General features: G+C 44.1%; 2 protein-coding genes across 2 annotated transcripts in view; both read left to right on the forward strand.

Annotated features, from left to right (window-relative positions):
• The window catches only part of LOC149451655 (uncharacterized), a 59,587-nt gene extending 46,480 nt beyond the window's left edge, over positions 1 to 13,107 (forward strand). Inside the window, 4 exon segments of the mRNA XM_089690354.1 lie at positions 7,942 to 8,133; positions 9,046 to 9,187; positions 11,433 to 12,988; positions 12,990 to 13,107. Of these exon segments, the coding sequence (XP_089546480.1) occupies positions 7,942 to 8,133; positions 9,046 to 9,187; positions 11,433 to 12,988; positions 12,990 to 13,046 (1,947 nt within the window). The 3' untranslated portion in view covers positions 13,047 to 13,107.
• Positions 6,002 to 6,579, forward strand: LOC149451656 (oocyte zinc finger protein XlCOF29-like). Its single transcript, XM_089690358.1, has 2 exons — positions 6,002 to 6,079; positions 6,282 to 6,579. Exons 1-2 carry the CDS (start codon positions 6,002 to 6,004, stop codon positions 6,543 to 6,545), a joined length of 342 nt encoding a protein of 113 aa, XP_089546484.1. The 3' UTR covers positions 6,546 to 6,579.
• Positions 13,108 to 21,474: the final 8,367 nt, after the last annotated feature.

A 21,474-nucleotide genomic window follows, 5' to 3' on the forward strand; every position in this document is an offset into this window, starting at 1 on the left:
AGCTAGAATGATTTGTTCTTCCATATCTTGTGTTATATATGAATTTCCCTGGTAGCCGTGTAAGGCAGATATTTTACAGGAATGATTATTTGGGCTCCATTCACACCAACGTGTATGTTAGTACTTTCTGTTTTCAGAAACACACAACAGTCCACTTAACATGGTTTCCTATGGGCCATGTTCACATCTAGGCTTTTTTGAACTGCTGTGTTTTTGGAAAGGGTCGGGGACTTTTTAAAAAGCAAAATGCAATAGAATTCAATGGAGAATCTGCTGAAATGCATGGTGGTGTGTTTTTGCATTTTTATTCTGCCCAGCAAAAAAAAAAATTCCACTTTGAAAAAGACAAAAAAAAAAGAGCTGAACAAAATGCGGTAAAAACGCATCACAAATGTATCAACATGCAAGTGTACAATCCAAACGCACACGTTCCTGCATTACAAATGGCTGCAGCGACCATCGGCTGGAACCGAATAGAATCAGCAAGGGAGAATGTCACCAGCACAACGAGGATCACCAAAATGGGTCCAAAAGTTTTAATGAACGATCACATAGTTACATGTCATCCTACATGTTCCCTTCTGAGGATTGTTCTATCCTTCCAAACAAATGTATGAAATCATGGATGAGTCCTCCTTCTATGTGATCTAGAAGATCTTCAATCACAATGTCTTTATGGATGAAGTGGATGGCCCAGTTTATATATTATTTATTGCTTTACAGCTTTATTCCCTCCAGGATTCATTCTTTATTTATAGAACCATTCAAGGAAGTGTTCTTACTGTGAGAGATCTCCACCACCATTCCTCTGTGACCATTACATCCTTGTCATTTATGTCTAACATCCTCATTATGAGAGGATTGATAGATATTATTATACTTTACGATGTATTTTTGCATTTTTTTTACCCAAAAAGATCTGTATTGGAGGTCTCTGTTTTATTATGTATTTTGTTTGTATCTTGTGTTCTGTGTCTTTAAGACTTTTCTATCTGTAGTAAAATATATTATTTAAACAGTTGGTTGCATAAGAGTTAGGTTTATTGTTTCTTACTTTTTTTAGTTCTTTTTGATCTTCCCTGGTATCTCTGTAAGGTAGATACAATGCTGGAATGGTTATTAGGGGATGTTTCTCGGGGCTGCAGTTCCTCTGAACTCCACAAGATGGTGATCTCATTTCTCCCCAGACAGGACTTCTCTATGGGATACAGATAGGAAGTGATGTCAGGTACAGACAGGAAGTGATGTCAGGTAGACAGGCCATTCCGAGAGGTGAGTGGGGAGGAAGCAGATCAGAGACATTGGTGGACGTGGCAGCAGAGGAGGTAATAAGATGTTATTTCCTATTTACACCCAGTAACCTCACCGTCATGTCCGTCCTCTTCCTCCATAGTCACGTCCGTCCTCTTCCTCCATAGTCACGTCCGTCCTCTTCCTCCATAGTCACATCCGTCCTCTTCCTCCATAGTCGTGTCCGTCCTCTTCCTCCATAGTCGTGTCCGTCCTCTTCCTCCATAGTCGTGTCCGTCCTCTTCCTCCATAGTCGTGTCCGTCCTCTTCCTCCATAGTCGTGTCCGTCCTCTTCCTCCATAGTCACGTCCGTCCTCTTCCTCCATAGTCACGTCCGTCCTCTTCCTCCATAGTCACGTCCGTCCTCTTCCTCCATAGTCACGTCCGTCCTCTTCCTCCATAGTCACGTCCGTCCTCTTCCTCCATAGTCACTGTCAGGGCTCCGGGGTGTGACCAGAGGTATGTGACTGACGCAGGGAAACGCAGGCTTCAGATAAGTTATAAACAATATAATTTATTAAAGACTAACAATACAAACATAAACGCAGTGCAATACTAAAACATAACACAGTGCAAACGAACCAAACCACCCACTGATAACAGTACATACAATGCAAGCGTTGTCAGGCAGCCTGGGTCAATAACAATCGGGCAGGTAGGAATAGGGTATTTGAAGTATCTTGCGAGCCAGAAAGCAGAAAAAACTCCTTATTAAACACTTTTGAGTTGGATCGCAAATCTCTAGCACATAACTACCAATGTGGCAAAACGTAAAATAAAATCATATAGTGTTGCGCTCCCAAACCTCCAATTAATAAATTATTATTTAAATCATTTAAATCACTTAATTTCTATCCTAAAGATAGTATGATAAGAGAAATGTGTAAAAAAATCAATAATTAAAAATAATATCTGTAATTAATCATAAATTTTAAATTTATACTTTGTATCAATTCAAATTAACCTTGTGCATAAATAAATGAAACCAATAAAAATGAAAAATGAGAAAATTTGTAATGAAAAAATGTCCCATATAATAAAAGTGACTTTGTGCTGAAAAATCTTCAATCTATATTGATTATATATCCGTGACTGCTTGTGAATCCTCCCAAGAGTGAAGATGTACGCTCACCTCATTGGAAGCCTGCAATTAGGCTATATAAGCATTCGGTTCTCCTCCTTTGGAACCTATTTGTTAGGAACTCTTGCTTTGAGATAATAGATATCCGTAATGAACGATATCTGCTTTGGGATGAATCGCTTCTCCAGAGGATGCAACTCCTCTATGTTCTCATCTCCATGCGGTTCTCCACATATAAAAAAGATCTCGACATGGTGCTTTATCTTTTATAAAGATCGGCTTTATTTGCTCAAAATATGGCACTCACATATATTGTATTCAGACAGTGGTAACTCGAATGCGATCCGAGACTTCCACTGACTGTCGGAGCTGTGCACCCGTGGTCCGGCAACACGAACTGACTCCCTCCGAGTGACGTTACAGTCCCACCCCTACGCGTTACGCCACTGGTCACGTGGCTTCATCTGATGAAGCCACGTGACCAGTGGCGTAACGCGTAGGGGTGGGACTGTAACGTCACTCGGAGGGAGTCAGTTCGTGTTGCCGGACCACGGGTGCACAGCTCCGACAGTCAGTGGAAGTCTCGGATCGCATTCGAGTTACCACTGTCTGAATACAATATATGTGAGTGCCATATTTTGAGCAAATAAAGCCGATCTTTATAAAAGATAAAGCACCATGTCGAGATCTTTTTTATATGTGGAGAACCGCATGGAGATGAGAACATAGAGGAGTTGCATCCTCTGGAGAAGCGATTCATCCCAAAGCAGATATCGTTCATTACGGATATCTATTATCTCAAAGCAAGAGTTCCTAACAAATAGGTTCCAAAGGAGGAGAACCGAATGCTTATATAGCCTAATTGCAGGCTTCCAATGAGGTGAGCGTACATCTTCACTCTTGGGAGGATTCACAAGCAGTCACGGATATATAATCAATATAGATTGAAGATTTTTCAGCACAAAGTCACTTTTATTATATGGGACATTTTTTCATTACAAATTTTCTCATTTTTCATTTTTATTGGTTTCATTTATTTATGCACAAGGTTAATTTGAATTGATACAAAGTATAAATTTAAAATTTATGATTAATTACAGATATTATTTTTAATTATTGATTTTTTTTACACATTTCTCTTATCATACTATCTTTAGGATAGAAATTAAGTGATTTAAATGATTTAAATAATAATTTATTAATTGGAGGTTTGGGAGCGCAACACTATATGATTTTATTTTAGGTAGGAATAGGGGGTCAGGCAGAGAATGGTCGGGGTCACAAGCCAGGGATGAAACAGGAGAAGTCAGCAGAGGTCCGGAATCAGGCAGGGTCAGCAACGAATCAGTCAGACAGGAACAGGGATGCAGGTAACAAGATACAGGGCCCAGGAAAAACACACACCAAGGCAGAGACTGCAGGTCTGGCCATCCCTTAAATACACCTCCGTAATCAGCTTCAGGTGTTTGGCTGGATGCAAGGTTGAGTCTCTGATTGCCGGGAACACCCGCTGGCCAGCCCTGGTACTGCAGCCCACAAGGCAGGTGAGTCCCACCATTACTGGCAAGTCCATTCCTGACAGTCACTGTGATGTCTTTTATCTCCAGCAGATGATGATACACACATATATAGTGTGGGAACCCAGAGTAACCCCTTCAGGGGCAGAACATTCCCCCACTTCCGGGGCCGGAACATTCTCCTCATTGTGGAGATAAATTCTAGTAATATGGTCCTCTAAACAAACAGCACTGACAATAAATAGACAAGACAAGGACCATCCTGACCATACATGGCCTACAAAGGGCAATGATGACACTACACAGGCAGCCAATGGGCAATCATTACACTATGCAGCCAACACAATGATGGAGTGCCGGGGTCAGGAGTATGGAGCATAGAGCCCCTTACATTGCTGCTCAGGAGGAAGAAAACATTCCTTTGTAACAGAAAATGTATATAAATCTGAGGCTCTTTTAGGAATATCTGGGGTTTCAAAAATGAAAGGAGCTTTATAGCGACTAAAACATTTAATATGTGTAACATTGTTCTGTTTATCTCCTCCTCCCCTCCCCCGCCTGTCTCCAGCACCACACCCGGGGACTAGCAGGGAGGGGAGATTCCTTGCAGTGTAATGAGAACTGATTGGCTGCTCCTCAGGAAAGGGGAGTGTCCTGTTTATCCTTTCTCCCTTTCACTCCCAGAGCCATTTTGGCATTTTTTGCACATTTAAAAAATCATTTTATCCTGAAGATGACACAAAACCCCCAAAATATCAATTTTCTGAAAGTAGAGACTTTAGAGAATAAAATAGCGGCAGTTCTAATTTTTATGTCACAAAATATTATCACAAAGTCTATGAAATGCCAAATGTCAGTAAAAAATACACTTAAGCTGATTTCAGGGCACAAAAAGCAATAAATGACCCATTTATGTGTAAAAATATAAAAGCCGAGGTTGCAGCGAGTAAATAGATATCCAACATGTCAAACCTTAAGTTGTGTGTGCTGAAATGGTGACAACCTTTAGTCCCCGGTATTATCTATAGGTGACACATTTATAGCCCCTTCTAGGTCATCAGTATAGAGTACGGAGGAGGTCTGCTCCTAGAATTATCCTCTCATTCTGGTGTGACCGGCGATATGTAACGTGTATCACAATCAATGTTATCACGTGTAGGCGCTCCAGCGTGTGCTCTTACGTTTGGGCGTGCATATATGTGGGGGAGGGGGGGGCCTTAAAATTTTTTAAAGGGAGGAGTTATGTACTTGGTTATAACTTTAATTCTTTGCATTTAAAAAAAACATTTTTACTTAAGGGGACAAAGTCCTCTATGAGATGACGTTTGATGACAGGTTCTCTTTATTGAGACATCCAGGGTCTAAAAGACCCCCAATGTCTCCCCTGTACTCCATTGGATGTAATGTAGAGCACATCGCACCGCATTACATTCTTTGCCGGCCTCGATGGTCGGGAAATCGGTCATAACGTCACTTCTGGGTCAGGACAAGAAGGGAGTGAATGTGTCCGCTCTCCTCCATCCCCTCTACCCTCCGACACCCGCTGACCTGGGCCCACAGATGGGCAAGCAGAGCCGGGGAAGCATAGTAGGTACAGGAGAGGTTCACACAGACGGGGTGGCAGAGGCTGGCACCTGAAAGGAGAGCCCTGCGGCTTGCCCTCAGCAGGGATAAAGATTAAACACAATACTTGCCCGGCACCCAGAACTACTTGTCCCGGGCGTCGGGTGATGTAAAGTGACCATCCCTGCATGATGAGCCGACATTGACCTCACAGCACTGCCTCAGAGCAAACTAGTCATAGGAAGGATCAGATTTATCATTCCTTGTCTGCAGATCTAAAACTCATCAAAACCAGTTCAGAGACCAAACAAACCCAACAGAGAAAAGGGGCCCCGGACCTCAAAATTGTAGTAAACACTAAACAGTCCAAACAAAATGTCTTCCCATGGGGGGAGTAGTTCTTCAATGTCCAGCAACCCTCCTATTCCCCCCTCACATCCACATCCTATTATTGTGTGACCAATACCATCCAAATCATTCTTACTTTCATTTCCCAAAGTTATCCGTCTACAAGGAGACCTGTATAGATCACATGATGGCACCAATGAGGATGGAGGAGGACCGGAGTCACATGACTGAGAAGATACTAAACCTCACCCTGGAGATCATCTACCTGCTGACCGGAGAGGTGAGGAGGATTCTGGGAGGTCACATGACATCACTCTCATCTCTATTAATAAAACACAGACCTGACCGGAGAGGTGAGGAGGATTCTGGGAGGTCACATGACATCACTCTTGTCTATTCTGGTCAATAGACCATTTTATTTTTGCACACATTTAGATGATGTCAGGTGGTTGATATTGTTTTATTTGTCTCCTGATCTGTAGGATTATGTTGTAAAGAAGAAGTCTAGTGGGGAGCCAATCTCAGGAGGATGGAGCAGAACCCAGAGCCTCACCATGGTGCCTCCATCTCATTCTCTGATACCTGAGAGGGAGAAAGAGCAGAAGATTCTGGAACTGACCACCATGATGGTCCATCTGCTGACAGGAGAGGTGAGCGGTGCCAGGAATTCTGGGACATTCTCCAGTAACAGACAAGGGATGTGTCTGGATGGTGACTGTATCATTGTGTGTGTCAGGTTCCTATAAGGTGTCAGGGTGTCACTGTCTATTTCTCCATGGAGGAGTGGGAGTATTTAGAAGGACACAAGGACCTCTACAAGGACGTCATGATGGACAATCAGCAGACTTTGGGTTTTGTGAAGATTGTAAGGAAGGAATTTCCCCGGAATGAGACGATATTGAAGCTCACCCTGGAGATTCTCAGCCTGCTGACTGGAGAGGTGAGTGTAATGAAGGGGTTAAATCTGACTGGGCTGTACACTGGGAGGTATTCAGAGTCACTTGAAGTCTTCTGATGTTCTGTAATCAATAACGACATCCACACAAGTACTATGAATACATAAAGTGTCCGGACTCTATGAGATTTGGTTATAGCACAAGATGGCGGCATTGGTTATAGAAGAGAACAATCTCAGCTTTAGTCCAATCAGGGAGACCCATGATTACCTGCATGCCACGCCCACTGACCACTAAATCCACGGGTGACATTTCCTGGTGGGTCAGTGAGCCTTACTAGTAAACCATTAGTGACTCTATTATATGACTTCTAGAAGGAGCTATAAATCTGACCCCATTGTCATCATATCATTGGATGGAGATGTCTGTCCTTTGCTGAGTCGGCACATTGTGGCCAATCCCTGGAGAATAAATCTAGAGCTGACCATAGAAGTGAGGGATTATGGGAGAGTGAGATTGATCTTTGTATCACACAGAACTGTACAGGAGTCATGAAGAAATCTACCGACAATGACACCAGAAGGAGATCTCATCGTATGACCACAAGATCCTCGAGAATCCAGAATCCCATCACCATCCCCCCACCTCCATCCCTGATCCCTACAAGACAGAAGACACAGAAGATTCTAGAAGTCACCAAGAAGATGATGGAGCTGCTGACAGGAGAGGTGAGCGGTGCCGGGAATTCTGGGACATTCTCCAGTAACAGACAAGGGATGTGTCTGGATGGTGACTGTATCATTGTGTGTGTCAGGTTCCTATAAGGTGTCAGGGTGTCACTGTCTATTTCTCCATGGAGGAGTGGGAGTATTTAGAAGGACACAAGGATCTCTACAAGGACGTCATGATGGACAATCAGCCGCCCCTCACATCACCGGGTAAGAGGAGACTTTATTGTAAAGGAGAGAGCAGTACGGAGGATCCACCTAGATCCCCCATCATCTGATAAACACATAGAAACAATGGATTCAGTCAGTGTGTGTGTTTCCTACAGATGGATCCAGTCATGGGAACCCACCAGAGAGATGTCCCCGTCCTCTGTATTCCCGGGATTCCACACAGGAAGGTCACACCATCCCTCACCATCATCAGGTAGATGATGACAATTATTGGTAGTTGTGATTTATACACAGCATGTTTGTTACAATGAATGTTTTATTATATCTTTCAGAGTGGAATCCTCGGGGATGATAATATTGATGTTAAAGAAGAGTATAAAGAGGAGGATGAGGAGTATGGAGTGATGGAGGAGTTTTCAGAAGGACACAAGGATATGATGGAGCCACCTAATACCAGGAACCCACCAGAGAGATGTCCCCGTCCTCTGTATTCCCGGGATTCCACACAGGAAGGTCACACCATCCCTCACTATTACAAGGTTGGTGGGATGGAGAATCTAGAACATGGACTTGTAGAGAGTATGGGCTCCAATCACAAAGCGGTATCTTCCCGTATCCCAGTATGTAGTAAGATGCTGCATTCTGTTTTTTAGTAGTGAATCCTGCGGGTAATTTACCACTGGTGTCCATAGCAACACTTGTAAATAGCTTGTTGTTAAGGAGAGGGCAGCCGCCAGTGTCCCCAACAACCAGTAAACAAGGAGCAGACGGCTGCCAAGTTCCCCGCTGACAGCTGTGACAGGTCTGGTATGGATTTTGAGGGGAACCCTGATACCAAAATAATAAAAAAAGTGTGGGTTCCCCTCAAAAATCAATACCAGACCCTTAGTGAGTGCCCACCTTCCTCCTGAACCATACCAGGCCACATACCCTCAACATGGGGTGGGTGCTTCAGGGCAGGGACGCTCTGCCCTCCCAAAAGCACCTTGTCCACATGTCAATGGGGACAAGGGTCCCTTCTTCACAACCCTGGGCTGTGGGTGGGGGGCTTTTTGGAATCTGGAAACCACTTTTAACAAGGAGGCCCCCAGATCCCGGCCCCCCCACAATGTGAATGAGTATAGAGTACATAGTCCCCCTATTCATTCACCAAACAGTGTAGTGTAAAAAAACACTGACCGCATGCATTTCATTCTTTATTTCCTTCTGTGAATGTAACGCCTGTTCATGCGGTATTTACTGAGCGTGTTCAGTGTTTGTGGTCAATACCGCAACACGGGATAGGAAATGGACAGTTTCAGGATGGCATGCGGTATTTAGGGGAAATGTACCCACATATCACATGTGATCTGCTTCTGTGAAGGGAGACAATGTGTGGATTTTGTGTGTGATGTCACAATCATAAATCTTACATTTTACAGATGATATTTTCTCTCATTTCCTTGATTTAGAGTGGAGATCCAATCGATATAGAATTTGAGGTGAAAGCAGAAGAAGAAGAGGCGTATGTGAGGGATGATCAGCAGTCTATGGAGGAGGATGGAATAACGGGGACATTTATAGAGGAGGACACTCCTACAGAGATCAGCACAGGTGGGTCATGAACACTAAATCCATTCCTCCACCCATACTGCTCACTGATTGGTCCAGAGTAGGGCGGGGACTGGGTGATATCAGCCTGTAATCCCCTGGTCACTTTCCTGAGCTGTGTTCCCCGTCCTGTATTCCTGGATTTCTCTCGGATAATCTTCCTTCTCTGTGCTGCAGACACAATTTATGTCTCTAGACTGGATTTATGGAGGTTCTGGGGCTCAGCTGGCAGCATTATGTGACCTAGGCTCCTGGGACATGTGATTTGGATCTTCTCCCCCATGTCCGGGTCTAGTAAGATCTCTGACAGAACATTTCTCCCAGGGTTCCTTGCTCTGTGGTCTGCTGGCTGTGCCGGGTGGAGGGATATGTCTGTAGTGTCTCAGCCCCAAGTCACTGAGTGCAGTCTCAGGAGATGGGAGGCAGCGGTGTGGGATCTCTGCATCTTGTCTCGTGTAGATATTTAAAGTGGGTGTAAACCCTCCATATACCCAGTGCAATGACTGGCCTCAGGTGATACACAGAGATAAAACAAATCCTCCTACATACGTTGTACCTGTTTATCTGTAGCACTCTCTTCTCTATATTTGTTCAAAGTTCAGAATTTATACAGCTTGTATGAGAAGTCAGAAAAAAGGGGGCAGAGAGCTGAAGTCACTCTCTTCACAGCTCAGTGAAGTGAGCTCTGAGAGATGACTGATGGGAAGGGACACACTTCCTTCACACAGGAACAGAGCTGAGGTTGTCAATCACAGGCTGTGTGCTGGTGCTCCCTCCCTTGTCGTCTTTTTTTTCTCCTGGTGTCAGGAAGACTTGGCAGAAGGGACTCAACTGCTGATCACAGAGGAAGGAGACAGCAGACAGAAATGGCTCTTATTGCTCTGGAGTGAGACAAGTACACACTGTAGAGGGATATGTTTGTTCATATTCCATGTCTGAGGGTTACAACCCCTGTAAGTGATCTCTGATTACTAAACACCAATTTGAAGTGATCCTTACACTATGTATTAGTATCGCCCCCCTTGTCCTGAATAGAGGTACTATGTGGGTTTAGTTTGTGGCTGGGCTGTACTTGGCTCAGGCTGATTGTATAGTTCTTCACTTGGTTTCTCCCTAAGTTTAGGTTGTCTTGTGATGTCTCACTGTGGCCAGTAGATGTCACTGCTATCACTGGACATAGGATGAGATTTCACCAACCAAACTAAAGGGATATTAAACCACAAATGTCCCATATTGCAGCTTACCAATCATTGGGTGTGGCGGCTGCATTCCTTTTCTTTGGCTTTTTTTTCCTGTTTTCACCTGGTGATCTGCCAGTAACACACCTTCTGTATTAGAGCGCCCCAACTCTGGAGACAGCAGCATGGTCAGTCTGGGGGGAGGGGAGTGTTAGATGTATTTGCAGATATAAAAACAATAACTAATTGAAGCCAAACTCCAGATCACACTTCATAATCACTTACATCAAACTGTTTTTTCCTTTTGGGAGAAAAGTTTGTCATGAATAAATAAAAGCTGCTCATTGTAAGCCCCCTGTCAGTGGTAAATGGTCTTTATAAAACAACAGATTTACTGGCTAGATCACCAGATAAATATAGAAGAAAACTAATACTGTATAGTCCTAACTTTTGTATCCTATATGATAAGTTGTACATTACATCGGCCTTACTTCTTTTCCACACTTTTCCTCCCAGCTGGACATTTTATATCGGATGATGTGATTGGAGCACAGACTTTTACATGGTGATAATAATGTGATAACATCCTCCAACTTTGGACCCTTAAACAGAAAGTGATGAGGGAGGAGTCAATACCCCAATGATGGTGGTCTTCAGGATCAGTCCAGTCTTCATCTTGGTTGTTCTCCCCCCATCCTCACTCTCTGACCTCTGGTGGGGCTCAGCCCCGCTGTTCTTCATGACTAAATCATGGACTAAATAAGGAAGTGCAGTACTTCTTGTGTTGGGAAGATGGCGATGAGTGATAGAGGGGGTGGGGACCCTCGTCCTATAATCCCCTCATCACTGTCCCTCCTATAAAAGACAGTTCTGGTTGTTTCCTCACTCTCTGACTAAGGTCCATGAATAAAGAAATGACCTGGTAGGAGATCAGAGGAGCCATTTCCTAGTTCCCTTGAGGGTGGAATTGTAAGCGCCTCAGAGACCAAGCTGCCTGATGTGGGCGGAGTCCTGGTTTGGGGGAACCAATCAGCTCCTGTCTAGTAATCCTCTTTGTCTTTGTATTTTAGTCCATGGCCGGGAGATGAGGAAAACCTCCGAGGATTGTCTCACTTTGTCTCCAGACTGGAAAGTAGAAGATGAGGACATCACACAGTATAATCCAGGAGAAAACCCGTCTCCCTCCAATGTCCATCCGGCACCACCCAGTGTAGATGGACCATCGGATTCCTCGTATCCTGAGGAACCTCAGACTGTGCGGGACCGGGCCGGCCTTCCAACAGGGAAGAAGTTCTCCTGTACTGAGTGTGGGAAATGTTTCCGTTATAAATTTGGTCTTAATAGGCATCAGAGATCTCACACGGGGGAGAAGCCATATTCCTGTCCTGAGTGCGGGAAATGTTTTTCAAAGAAATACGGTCTTCACACACATCAGAGATCTCACACGGGGGAGAAGCCGTATTCCTGTCCTGAGTGTGGGAAATGTTTTTCAACTAAGTACTATCTTTACGCACATCAGAGATCTCACACGGGAGAGAAGCTGTATTCCTGTCCTGAGTGTGGGAAATGTTTCCGTTATAAATTTGGTCTTAATAGGCATCAGAGATCTCACACGGGGGAGAAGCCATATTCCTGTCCTGAGTGCGGGAAATGTTTTTCACAGAAATACGGTCTTCACACACATCAGAGATCTCACACGGGGGAGAAGCCGTATTCCTGTCCTGAGTGTGGGAAATGTTTTTCAACTAAGTACTATCTTTACGCACATCAGAGATCTCACACGGGAGAGAAGCTGTATTCCTGTCCTGAGTGTGGGAAATGTTTTTCAACTAAGTACTATCTTTACACACATCAGAGATCTCACACGGTGGAGAAGCCGTATTCCTGTTCTGAGTGCGGGAAATGTTTTTCATGCAAGTCCCGTCTTTCCATACATCAGAGGTCTCACACAGGGGAAAAGCCGTATTCCTGTCCTGAGTGCGGGGTATGTTTTTCAGCGAAGGCCAATCTTCAGAAACATCAGAGATGTCACATGGGGGAAATGCCATATTCGTGTCCTGAATGCGGGAAATGTTTTTCAGTGAAGTCCAGTCTTCAGAAACATCAGAAATCTCACACAGGGGAGAAGTCATATTCCTGTTCTGAGTGCGGGAAATGTTTTTCAGATAAGTCCAATCTGTACATACATCAGAGATCTCACACAGGGGAGAAGCCATATTTCTGTTCTGATTGTGGGAAATGTTTTTCACAGACATCTGATCTTTACAGACATCAAAGATCTCACATGGGGGAGAAGCCGTATTCCTGTTCTGAGTGCGGGAAATGTTTTTCACAGAAGTCCAGTCTTAACACACATCAAAGATATCACACAGGGGAGAAGCCGTATTCCTGCCCTGAGTGCGGGAAATGTTTTTCACAGAAGTCCAGTTTTTACTCACATCAGAGATCTCACACGGGGGAGAAGCCATATTCCTGTTCGGAGTGTGGGAAATGTTTTGCAGAAAAATCAAAACTTGTCAGACATCAGAAGTCTCATGTGGTTGAAAAGCCATTTTCCTGTCTTGATTGCAGGAAATGTTTTTTGAAGAAGTCCAGTCTTTACACACATCAGAGGTCTCACAAGGGAAAGAAGCCACTTTCCTGTCCTGAGTGAGGGAAATGTTCCTGTTAGAAGCCTTCCATAACCTAATATCATTACTAACATATGTATGAATGTGTTGGATCTTAATAAAATAATTGATTTATTATATTTCAATTTTTCTAGATTTGGAAAAGTGAGATAAACAGACTATTGTTAGTCTATGTGAATACATATGTATATGGATATATATCTTGGGTTTGTTCTCTACATTCTAGTAACATGTGGTAGTAATTAGTCATGAATTGGTTAGCTGGCTTCCCTCCCCCATCTCTGTGGGGAGGAGCTAAAGTTTCACTAATAGGAGAATTGTAAGAATCTATTTCATACATGGTAAGCTTACACATTTTATACTGTAATATTTCTTGATTAGGATATTTCTATATGATATAACTTTTATATTAAGATTACTTTTGGGAGAATATATATATATATCTGTGTAGTATATATGTGTAACACATCCCATCCCCCCCGACTGATGGAATGTCAGTGAAGGTTTGATTAGAGGTCCCAAGGATTCATTTTCAGCCTCTCTCCTAGGGGAGGGGAGAAGACTGAAGGTTTGTTCTATACATCTGTCACCAGATATTATTGTGGGACTATAAGAACCAGAGAGGAAAACCAGCCAACTTTTAGGAGAAGGTGGGGGCTGAATTGCTCCTTTATAGAGCAGAACAAAGACTTTTTGGTGGCACACTTTTTAGAAGCTGGGCTGAGGAGACTACAGATTCCCACAAACAATTTTACATACAATTTTTTTCTCAAGAACATAACTATATTTTTGGACATTATCTAAACATTCTGAATTCCAATATTTTATTTCTAATTGTATGCAATATTATTATTAAACACATTTTTGAGTTTATGTAAGAGTTGGAAGGACTTTCTATTTTGGAGTTTTCTCATCAATACAAGTTTTAAGGTCTTTTTTTTTTTTAAATAATGTTATTGGGAAAGTTAAGGCTGATCAATGTACAGTGGGGATGGAAAGTTTGGGCACCCCAGCTAAAAATTTGTATTAATGTGCATAAAGAAGCCAAGGAAAGATGGAAAAATCTCCAAAAGGCATGAACTTACAGATTAGACATTCTTATAATATGTCAACAAAAGTTAGATTTTATTTCCATCATTTACACTTTCAAAATAACAGAAAACAAAGAAATGGCGTCAGCAAAAGTTTGGGCACCCTGCAGAGTTAATATCTTGTACTGCCCCCTTTGGCAAGTATCACAGCTTGTAAACGCTTTTTGTAGCCAGCCAAGAGTCTTTCAATTCTTGTTTGAGGTATCTTTGCCCATTCTTCCTTACAAAAGTCTTCCAGTTCTTTGAGATTTCTGGGCTGTCTGTCACGCACGGCTCTTTTAAGGTCTATCCATAGATTTTCAATGATGTTGAGGTCAGGAGATCGTGAAGGCCATGGCAAAACCTTCAGTTTACGCCTCTTGATGTAATCCCCCGTGGATTTCGAGGTGTGTTTAGGATCATTATCCATTTGTAGAAGCCATCCTCTCTTTAACTTCAGCTTTTTCACAGATGGCATCAAGTTACCATCCAAAATTTGCTGAAATTTTATTGAATCCATTTTTCTTTCTACTCGTGAGATGTTCCCTGTGCCACTGGCTGCAACACAACCCCAAAGCATGATTGATCCAACCCCATGCTTAACAGTTGGACAGAGGTTCTTTTCATTAAATTCTGTGCCCCTTCTTCTCCAAACGTACCTTTGCTCATTCCAACCAAAAAGTTCAATTTTAACCTCATCGGTCCACAGAACTTGTTTCCAAAATGCATCAGGCTTGTCTATATGTTCATTTGCAAAGTTCAAACAATGATTTTTGTGGTGAGGACGTAGAAGAGGTTTTCTCCTGATGACTCTTCCATGAAGACCATATTTGTACAAGTATCTCTTTATAGTGTACCACAACTCCAGTGTCTGCCAGATCTTTCTGGAGGGATCGTGCCGTCAAACGTGGGTTTTGAATTGTTTTTCTCACAATCCTGCGAGCTGTTCTGTCTGATATTTTTCTTGGTCTTCCAGATCTTGCTTTAACTTCCACTGTTCCTGATGACTGCCATTTCTTAATTACATTCCGAACAGAGGATATTGACATCTGAAAACGCTTTGCTATCTTCTTATAGCCTTCTCCAGCTTTGTGAGCGTCAACTATTTTCAGTTTCAGTTTTCTAGACAACCCATGGTGCTGATTGTTGGGGCAAGGTCAGATGAGTCTGGGCATTTAAAACCTTTGAGATTGACATCACCTGGTCTTCCCAGACGATGATTGAGAACAATCCATGACACTGGCAGGTCTCAGCTTGGCAAAGGGGGCAGTGCATGCTATAAATTCTGCAGGGTGCCCAAACTTTTGCAGACGCCATTTTTTTGTTTTCTGTTATTTTGAAAGTGTAAATGATGGAAATAAAATCTAACTTTTGTTGACATATAAAAATGTCTAATCTGTAATTTGATGCCTTTTGGAGATTTTTCCATCTTTCCTTGGCTTCTTTATGCACATTAATACAAATTTTTAGCTGGGGTGCCCAAACTTTCCATCCCCACTGTACATACAAATATGGATTACAGTCCGAACATAGACACAATATGCAGCATCCCGTTTTCAAGATGGGCTATGGGTTTGAATCAGGGTGGATTTGATTTAAATCAAACTGATTTAAATCACGATTTAAATCCTAGTTTTCTACATAAAGACTAATTCTTCTGGTATAACTTTAATATGCAAGTAGATGAAGATTTTTAGAATAACAACTTTTCATATTAGTTTTTTTATCCCCAGTTTAATAGGTTCATCATTCATATTTGGACAACTTTTCTGTTGTACTTCGGAAGGAGAAAAATAATCATCACCTTAATAATAACAATGTAAATAGATTTATTCAACTGAAACAACAACATTCCAGCATCTGTTATTCGCTTAAACATCCATGTTTGTTAACTAATTTGGCTAAACAAAATATATATATTTTAAGAAACTTAGACTGTCAGCCCCTCCTCCTCACACTGTCGGCCCCTCCCTCCTCACACTGTCGGCCCCTCCCTCCTCACACCGTCGGCCCCTCCCTCCTCACACCGTCGGCCCCTTCCTCCTCGAACTGTCGGCACCTTCCTCCTCGCACTGTCGGCCCCTCCCTCCTCGCACTGTCGGCCCCTCCCCCCTCGCACTGTCGGCCCCTTCCCCCTCGCACTGTCGGCCCGTCCCTCCTCGCACTGTCGGCCCCTCCCTCCTCGCACTGTCGGCCCCTCCCTCCTCACACTGTCGGCCCCTCCCTCCTCACACCGTCGGCCCCTTCCTCCTCGAACTGTCGGCCCCTTCCTCCTCGCACTGTCGGCCCCTCCCCCCTCGCACTGTCGGCCCCTTCCCCCTCGCACTGTCGGCCCCTCCCTCCTCGCACTGTCGGCCCCTTCCTCCTCGCACTGTCGGCCCCTCCCTCCTTGCACTGTCGGCCCCTCCCCCCTCGCACTTTCGGCCCCTTCCCCCTTGCACTGTCGGCCCCTCCCTCCTCGCACTGTCGGCCCCTTCCTCCTCGCACTGTCGGCCCCTTCCTCCTCGCACTGTCGGCCCCTCCCTCCTCGCACTGTCGGCCCCTTCCCCCTCGCACTGTCGGCCCCTCCCTCCTCGCACTGTCGGCCCCTTCCTCCTCGCACTGTCGGCCCCTTCCTCCTCGCACTTAGTTTCACTTTCTTCTTGTGCAGATCTATTCCACTCCAAACAATCAGGAAAATATTGTTTCTATTCTATTCACTGAACTTCTTGCACCTTCGCACTGAAGGGGTTGATTCTGTATTCATCGGTTTGTAGAAGTTAGGATGAAGGTCTTTTTCTTAACTCTGTTCCTGTTATAACATTTTTGCTGTGAAGAAGAGGCATGTGATCTCTGCTGAGTCAAATTCAGTTTTGAGAACTGCAAAAGTAAACCAACATCTGTGATAATATCTTGTAGGCAGAGAAACTGCCCAATAATCTTACAGAAACCTCTGGAGAGCGACATTGTGAATGGAGTCATGGGATTTATGTACCAGAAACCTCTGGAGAGCGTGACATTGTGAATGGAGTCATGGGATTTATGTACCAGAAACCTCTGGAGAGCGCGACATTGTGAATGGAGTCATGGAGTTTATGTACCAGAAACCTCTGGAGAGCGTGACATTGTGAATGGATTCATGGAATTTATGTACCAGAAACCTCTGGAGAGCGTGACATTGTGAATGGATTCATGGGATTTATGTACCAGAAACCTCTGGAGAGCGTGACATTGTGAATGGATTCATGGAATTTATGTACCAGAAACCTCTGGAGAGCGCGACATTGTGAATGGATTCATGGAATTTATGTACCAGAAACCTCTGGAGAGCGTGACATTGTGAATGGATTCATGGAATTTATTTACCAAAAAAATTAAACATATACAGCCTTATTCTACATAATTAAAAAACGAATCTTTATTTCATGATGGAATAACCTTTGGATGGTAATATATTTTTCTCAAAAAGCTTTTTATTTAAAAAAAATCTGATTTAAATTTAAAAAATCCACTTCCGGTTCCGGAGCCGCATGAGCTAGGGGACAGATCCCACGGCTGTGGACACACCGGCTTATAAATACCTCCCCCTGCACCGAGGGACCTACCTGTCAGGCACGGGAGTGCCTCTAAGTCTCCCCCATCCGATCCCAGATGGATAGATATCTGCGGCCGGCGGCACCCGGCCCTGATCCCGCGGCTCGGTCCCTGGGGAACATCTCTCCCCCTCTTGCAGCCAAAATTTCTGCCGCACACGATCAGTGCAGCATTAGCATTAGCTGCAACAGGGACGACAGCACGGATGCCAGACTGGCAGGCATGGAGACTGAGCCTGCAGCATATCCAGGAGCAGGTAGGGGGGTCTCACAACTGTCACACACCTCTCCACCAGGGCAGGCTGATACCAGTGGTCCTATGGACCAATATGAAAAAATTGCACAGGCAGTGGCCTCATTATTGCTACCTACCATCACAGAGGCAGTAGACAGGGCCATTACGCAGGGCATAGAACAACTGAGAAGGGACCTGGGAGAAAATGTTAAACGCATAACTGAAGCGGAGCAGCGCATCTCTGATCTGGAGGATGAGGTCCAAGCAATACAGGCGGGGGTCACACATTCAAAGCGGGCGCAACAAACCATAATGGACAAACTAGATGATCTAGAAAACCGCTCTCACAGGAACAACCTGCGTGTCATAGGCCTCCCAGAATCCTACAATTCAGATTCATTGTCTGATATCTGCTCTAAACGCATACCGGCAGCCTTAGGTATCACGACTCCATGCCAGGTTGAACGGGCACATCGTTTGGGCGCACCCTCCAACGACAGACGCACACCCCGTTTGACAATAGTCAAATATCTCAATTACGCTGACCGGTCGGCCATACTCAATTCCTTTCACAACTCAGATTATTATTGCAGATTATTCTCAAGAAGCATCTCGTAGGAGAAAATCGTTTCAACAGATTTGCGGCATATTATTCCAAAAAGGGATTAAATTTACCTTAGTGTATCCTGCTACACTCCGCTTCACCACACCTACAGGAGAGCCTAAATCATTTGCACATCCAGAGGAAGCCCTTCTATTCCTTCAACATAATAATCTATCGGATGTCGCCAGCCCTCCGCTATCACAGCGTTCACGAGATCCCACCCCGAGAGACCAGCGTAGCCCAAGAAAGGAACCGCCAAAACGCCAACGGGTCAATTTTACCTCAGTAAAACAAAGACCACCCTGAGATCTGATGCTCCCGTCACCTAGGCACCTGCTCACAATTTGTCCCCCAGGTTAATGTTCTCTTGAGCCTTCTTTTGCTCCTAATTTGAGGCTAAGCTAGGAAATAATTAGGCTTTGTTGCCATGTTTGCCTTTAGCCATTTCATGTTACTGTTGCGGCTGCGTCTTGGCGCATTTCCTTGCCTGCGATACTGAGGTTGAGGCCAGGACGAGCTGCCCCTCCTTCAAAGATGGTCCAGGCGACCATCGGGTTTATTCACTTGCCACTAATATTATGTATTGGTTCATGCAGCCTCTTGGTGCAGAATGCACACCCTGTCACTTCCGGTAACGTGGGCGAGGATAGGAGCTAACATGCGGAATAATGTGAAGTCCTTCATGCCTAGACAGTTTATTATATATATTGTATTTTTGCTGGACCCCTGTTGGGTCATAATGAGATGTGTATCTTTCCATCCTCTCTCTTCTCTTTCCTCCCTTCTTATCTTTATTTCTATTTTCTGCTTACCTGGGGACCTTCTGGAGCCTCCTTCATCTACAACACGAGAGATTAGGACATATAGCGATACCCTAAGAGAGTTGACACCAAGTAGCATTGCTTTTAATTCACCTCTGAACACTTACATACCCGAGCCTTCATGACCCGTATAATATCGTGGAATGTTAAGGGCCTAAGATCCCCCCACAAGCGTATGGCTATTCTCCGCCATCTTAAGCGATTGAAAACGGACATCGCATTTCTGCAAGAAACACATCTGACACAATCAGACTTTTCACGTCTCAATAAACTATGGGTGGGTCAAGTATTGGGATCTCCCTTGCAGAGAGGTAAAGTGGGAGTAATCATTCTTATACATACGCGTCTTACTCCAGACATTCTAACACTAGCTGCGGATGATGAGGGACGATATGTGGCGGCACATGTCAAGTTGGGAGCCTCCTCCTTAGCGTTCGTCAACATATATGCCCCAAACTCTTCACCTAAGCCCTTCTTTCAAGACATATCCTCTAGAATAGGGAACCTCTTGCACCTCCCGCTCGTGATGGGAGGTGACTTTAATCTATGTATGAATACACAGGAAGATCAACTCAAATCTTCCACCTCAATTCACCTATCTCCCCCCAACACCCCCCCAACACACGTTATTAAAAAACTTTACAGAGGCACTACAACTCACAGACGTATGGCGTCTGAGTCATCCAGAAGGAAGAGAATTTACCTTCTTTTCTCCTGTTCATCATACCTTGTCCAGAATTGACTATTTCTTTGTCAATCCCATCTTATTAAACAACGTTACAGAATCTACTATACATGACATAGCAATCTCTGATCATTCCCCGATCTCTCTATCAGTCCAGACACTACAACCTCCACTCCATACATCCACATGGCGCTTCCCTTCATATTTAGCAAATAATCAGGATTTGCTTCGGGTACTGAACGCCGCCTGGAACGAGTATTGTGATACTAATGCAGAGCACCGAGATAACCCCAATCTATTCTGGGAGACGGGCAAGGCTGTGTTACGAGGCAGAATTACTGCGTTTGCCTCAACGTACAAGAAAAACCTACTTCAAAATTATACGGAAGCAAGTGCTAGTCTAAGACAAGCTCAAAAGGATTTGGCAAGTCTCAACTCTCCTGATCATAGGAAAGCTTGGACGGAGGCCAAACAACGCTTCGATACATGGGCAGCAGCTCAAGAAGCTACACGACAATCCTATAGTGACCTTCAATTCCATAAATTCAGCAATAAGCCAGGCAAGCTGCTAGCAAGACTATGCAAAAACCGTACACTCCCACCCTCTGTACATCTCTGAAAGACACACAGAGGCAATTAAAAAGTGACCCTTCAGATATTATTTCTATACTGGAAAAATTTTACCAAAATCTTTATGGTCCAGACCCTATAGATACTGCTAGGGCCACCTCCTTTCTGGATCAAATCTCCTTACCTCATTTAGACACAATGGCACTTCAATCTCTAAACGCCCCCATTACTCAATCAGATATCTCTTTAGCCATTAAAACTCTCACAAATGGCAAAGCTCCCGGACCTGATGACTACACAGCCGAATTTTATAAACTTATGACCAAAACCCTTTCCCCCACCTTGCAATCGGTGTTTCAATCAATCCAGGGAGGGGGGGGGGGCTATTTACCCTCCGGATCTCAAGCACACATAAAACTGATTGCCAAAAAAGACAAAGATCCATCGGACCCCGAATCATATCGGCCGATTTCTCTACTGAACCTAGACGCAAAACTCCTGTCAAAAATTATTTCTTCACGACTTGCAACTACACTACCCAATCTCATACATTCCTCACAAGCGGGTTTTATACCGGGTCGATCGGCAACATCAAATATCCGTAAAGTGTTGTCGGTTCTAAACCAAGCCTCTAGTGTTACATCTCTGGATACAGCAATTGTCTCATTGGACGCTGAGAAGGCATTCGACAATGTAAATTTCGAAATGGCTTTTCTTGACACTACAGAGGTTTGGATTTGAGGGCTCTATTATGCATCTGATCCAAGCAATGTATTCATCCCCAACAGCTCAGGTGGTAGCGGCTGGCCTCACATCTAACCCGATTCAGTTGCACAAGGGCACTAGACAGGGATGTCCTTTATCCCCTCTACTTTTCATCCTGGCCCTGGAACCATTAGCACGCTTCCTATTATTTCAATCTGAA

This window comes from Staurois parvus, unplaced genomic scaffold (genome assembly GCF_062004578.1).
Source record: "Staurois parvus isolate SC_StPar_1 unplaced genomic scaffold, SC_StPar_1.0 ptg000526l, whole genome shotgun sequence".
NCBI classification, from domain to species: domain Eukaryota; kingdom Metazoa; phylum Chordata; class Amphibia; order Anura; family Ranidae; genus Staurois; species Staurois parvus.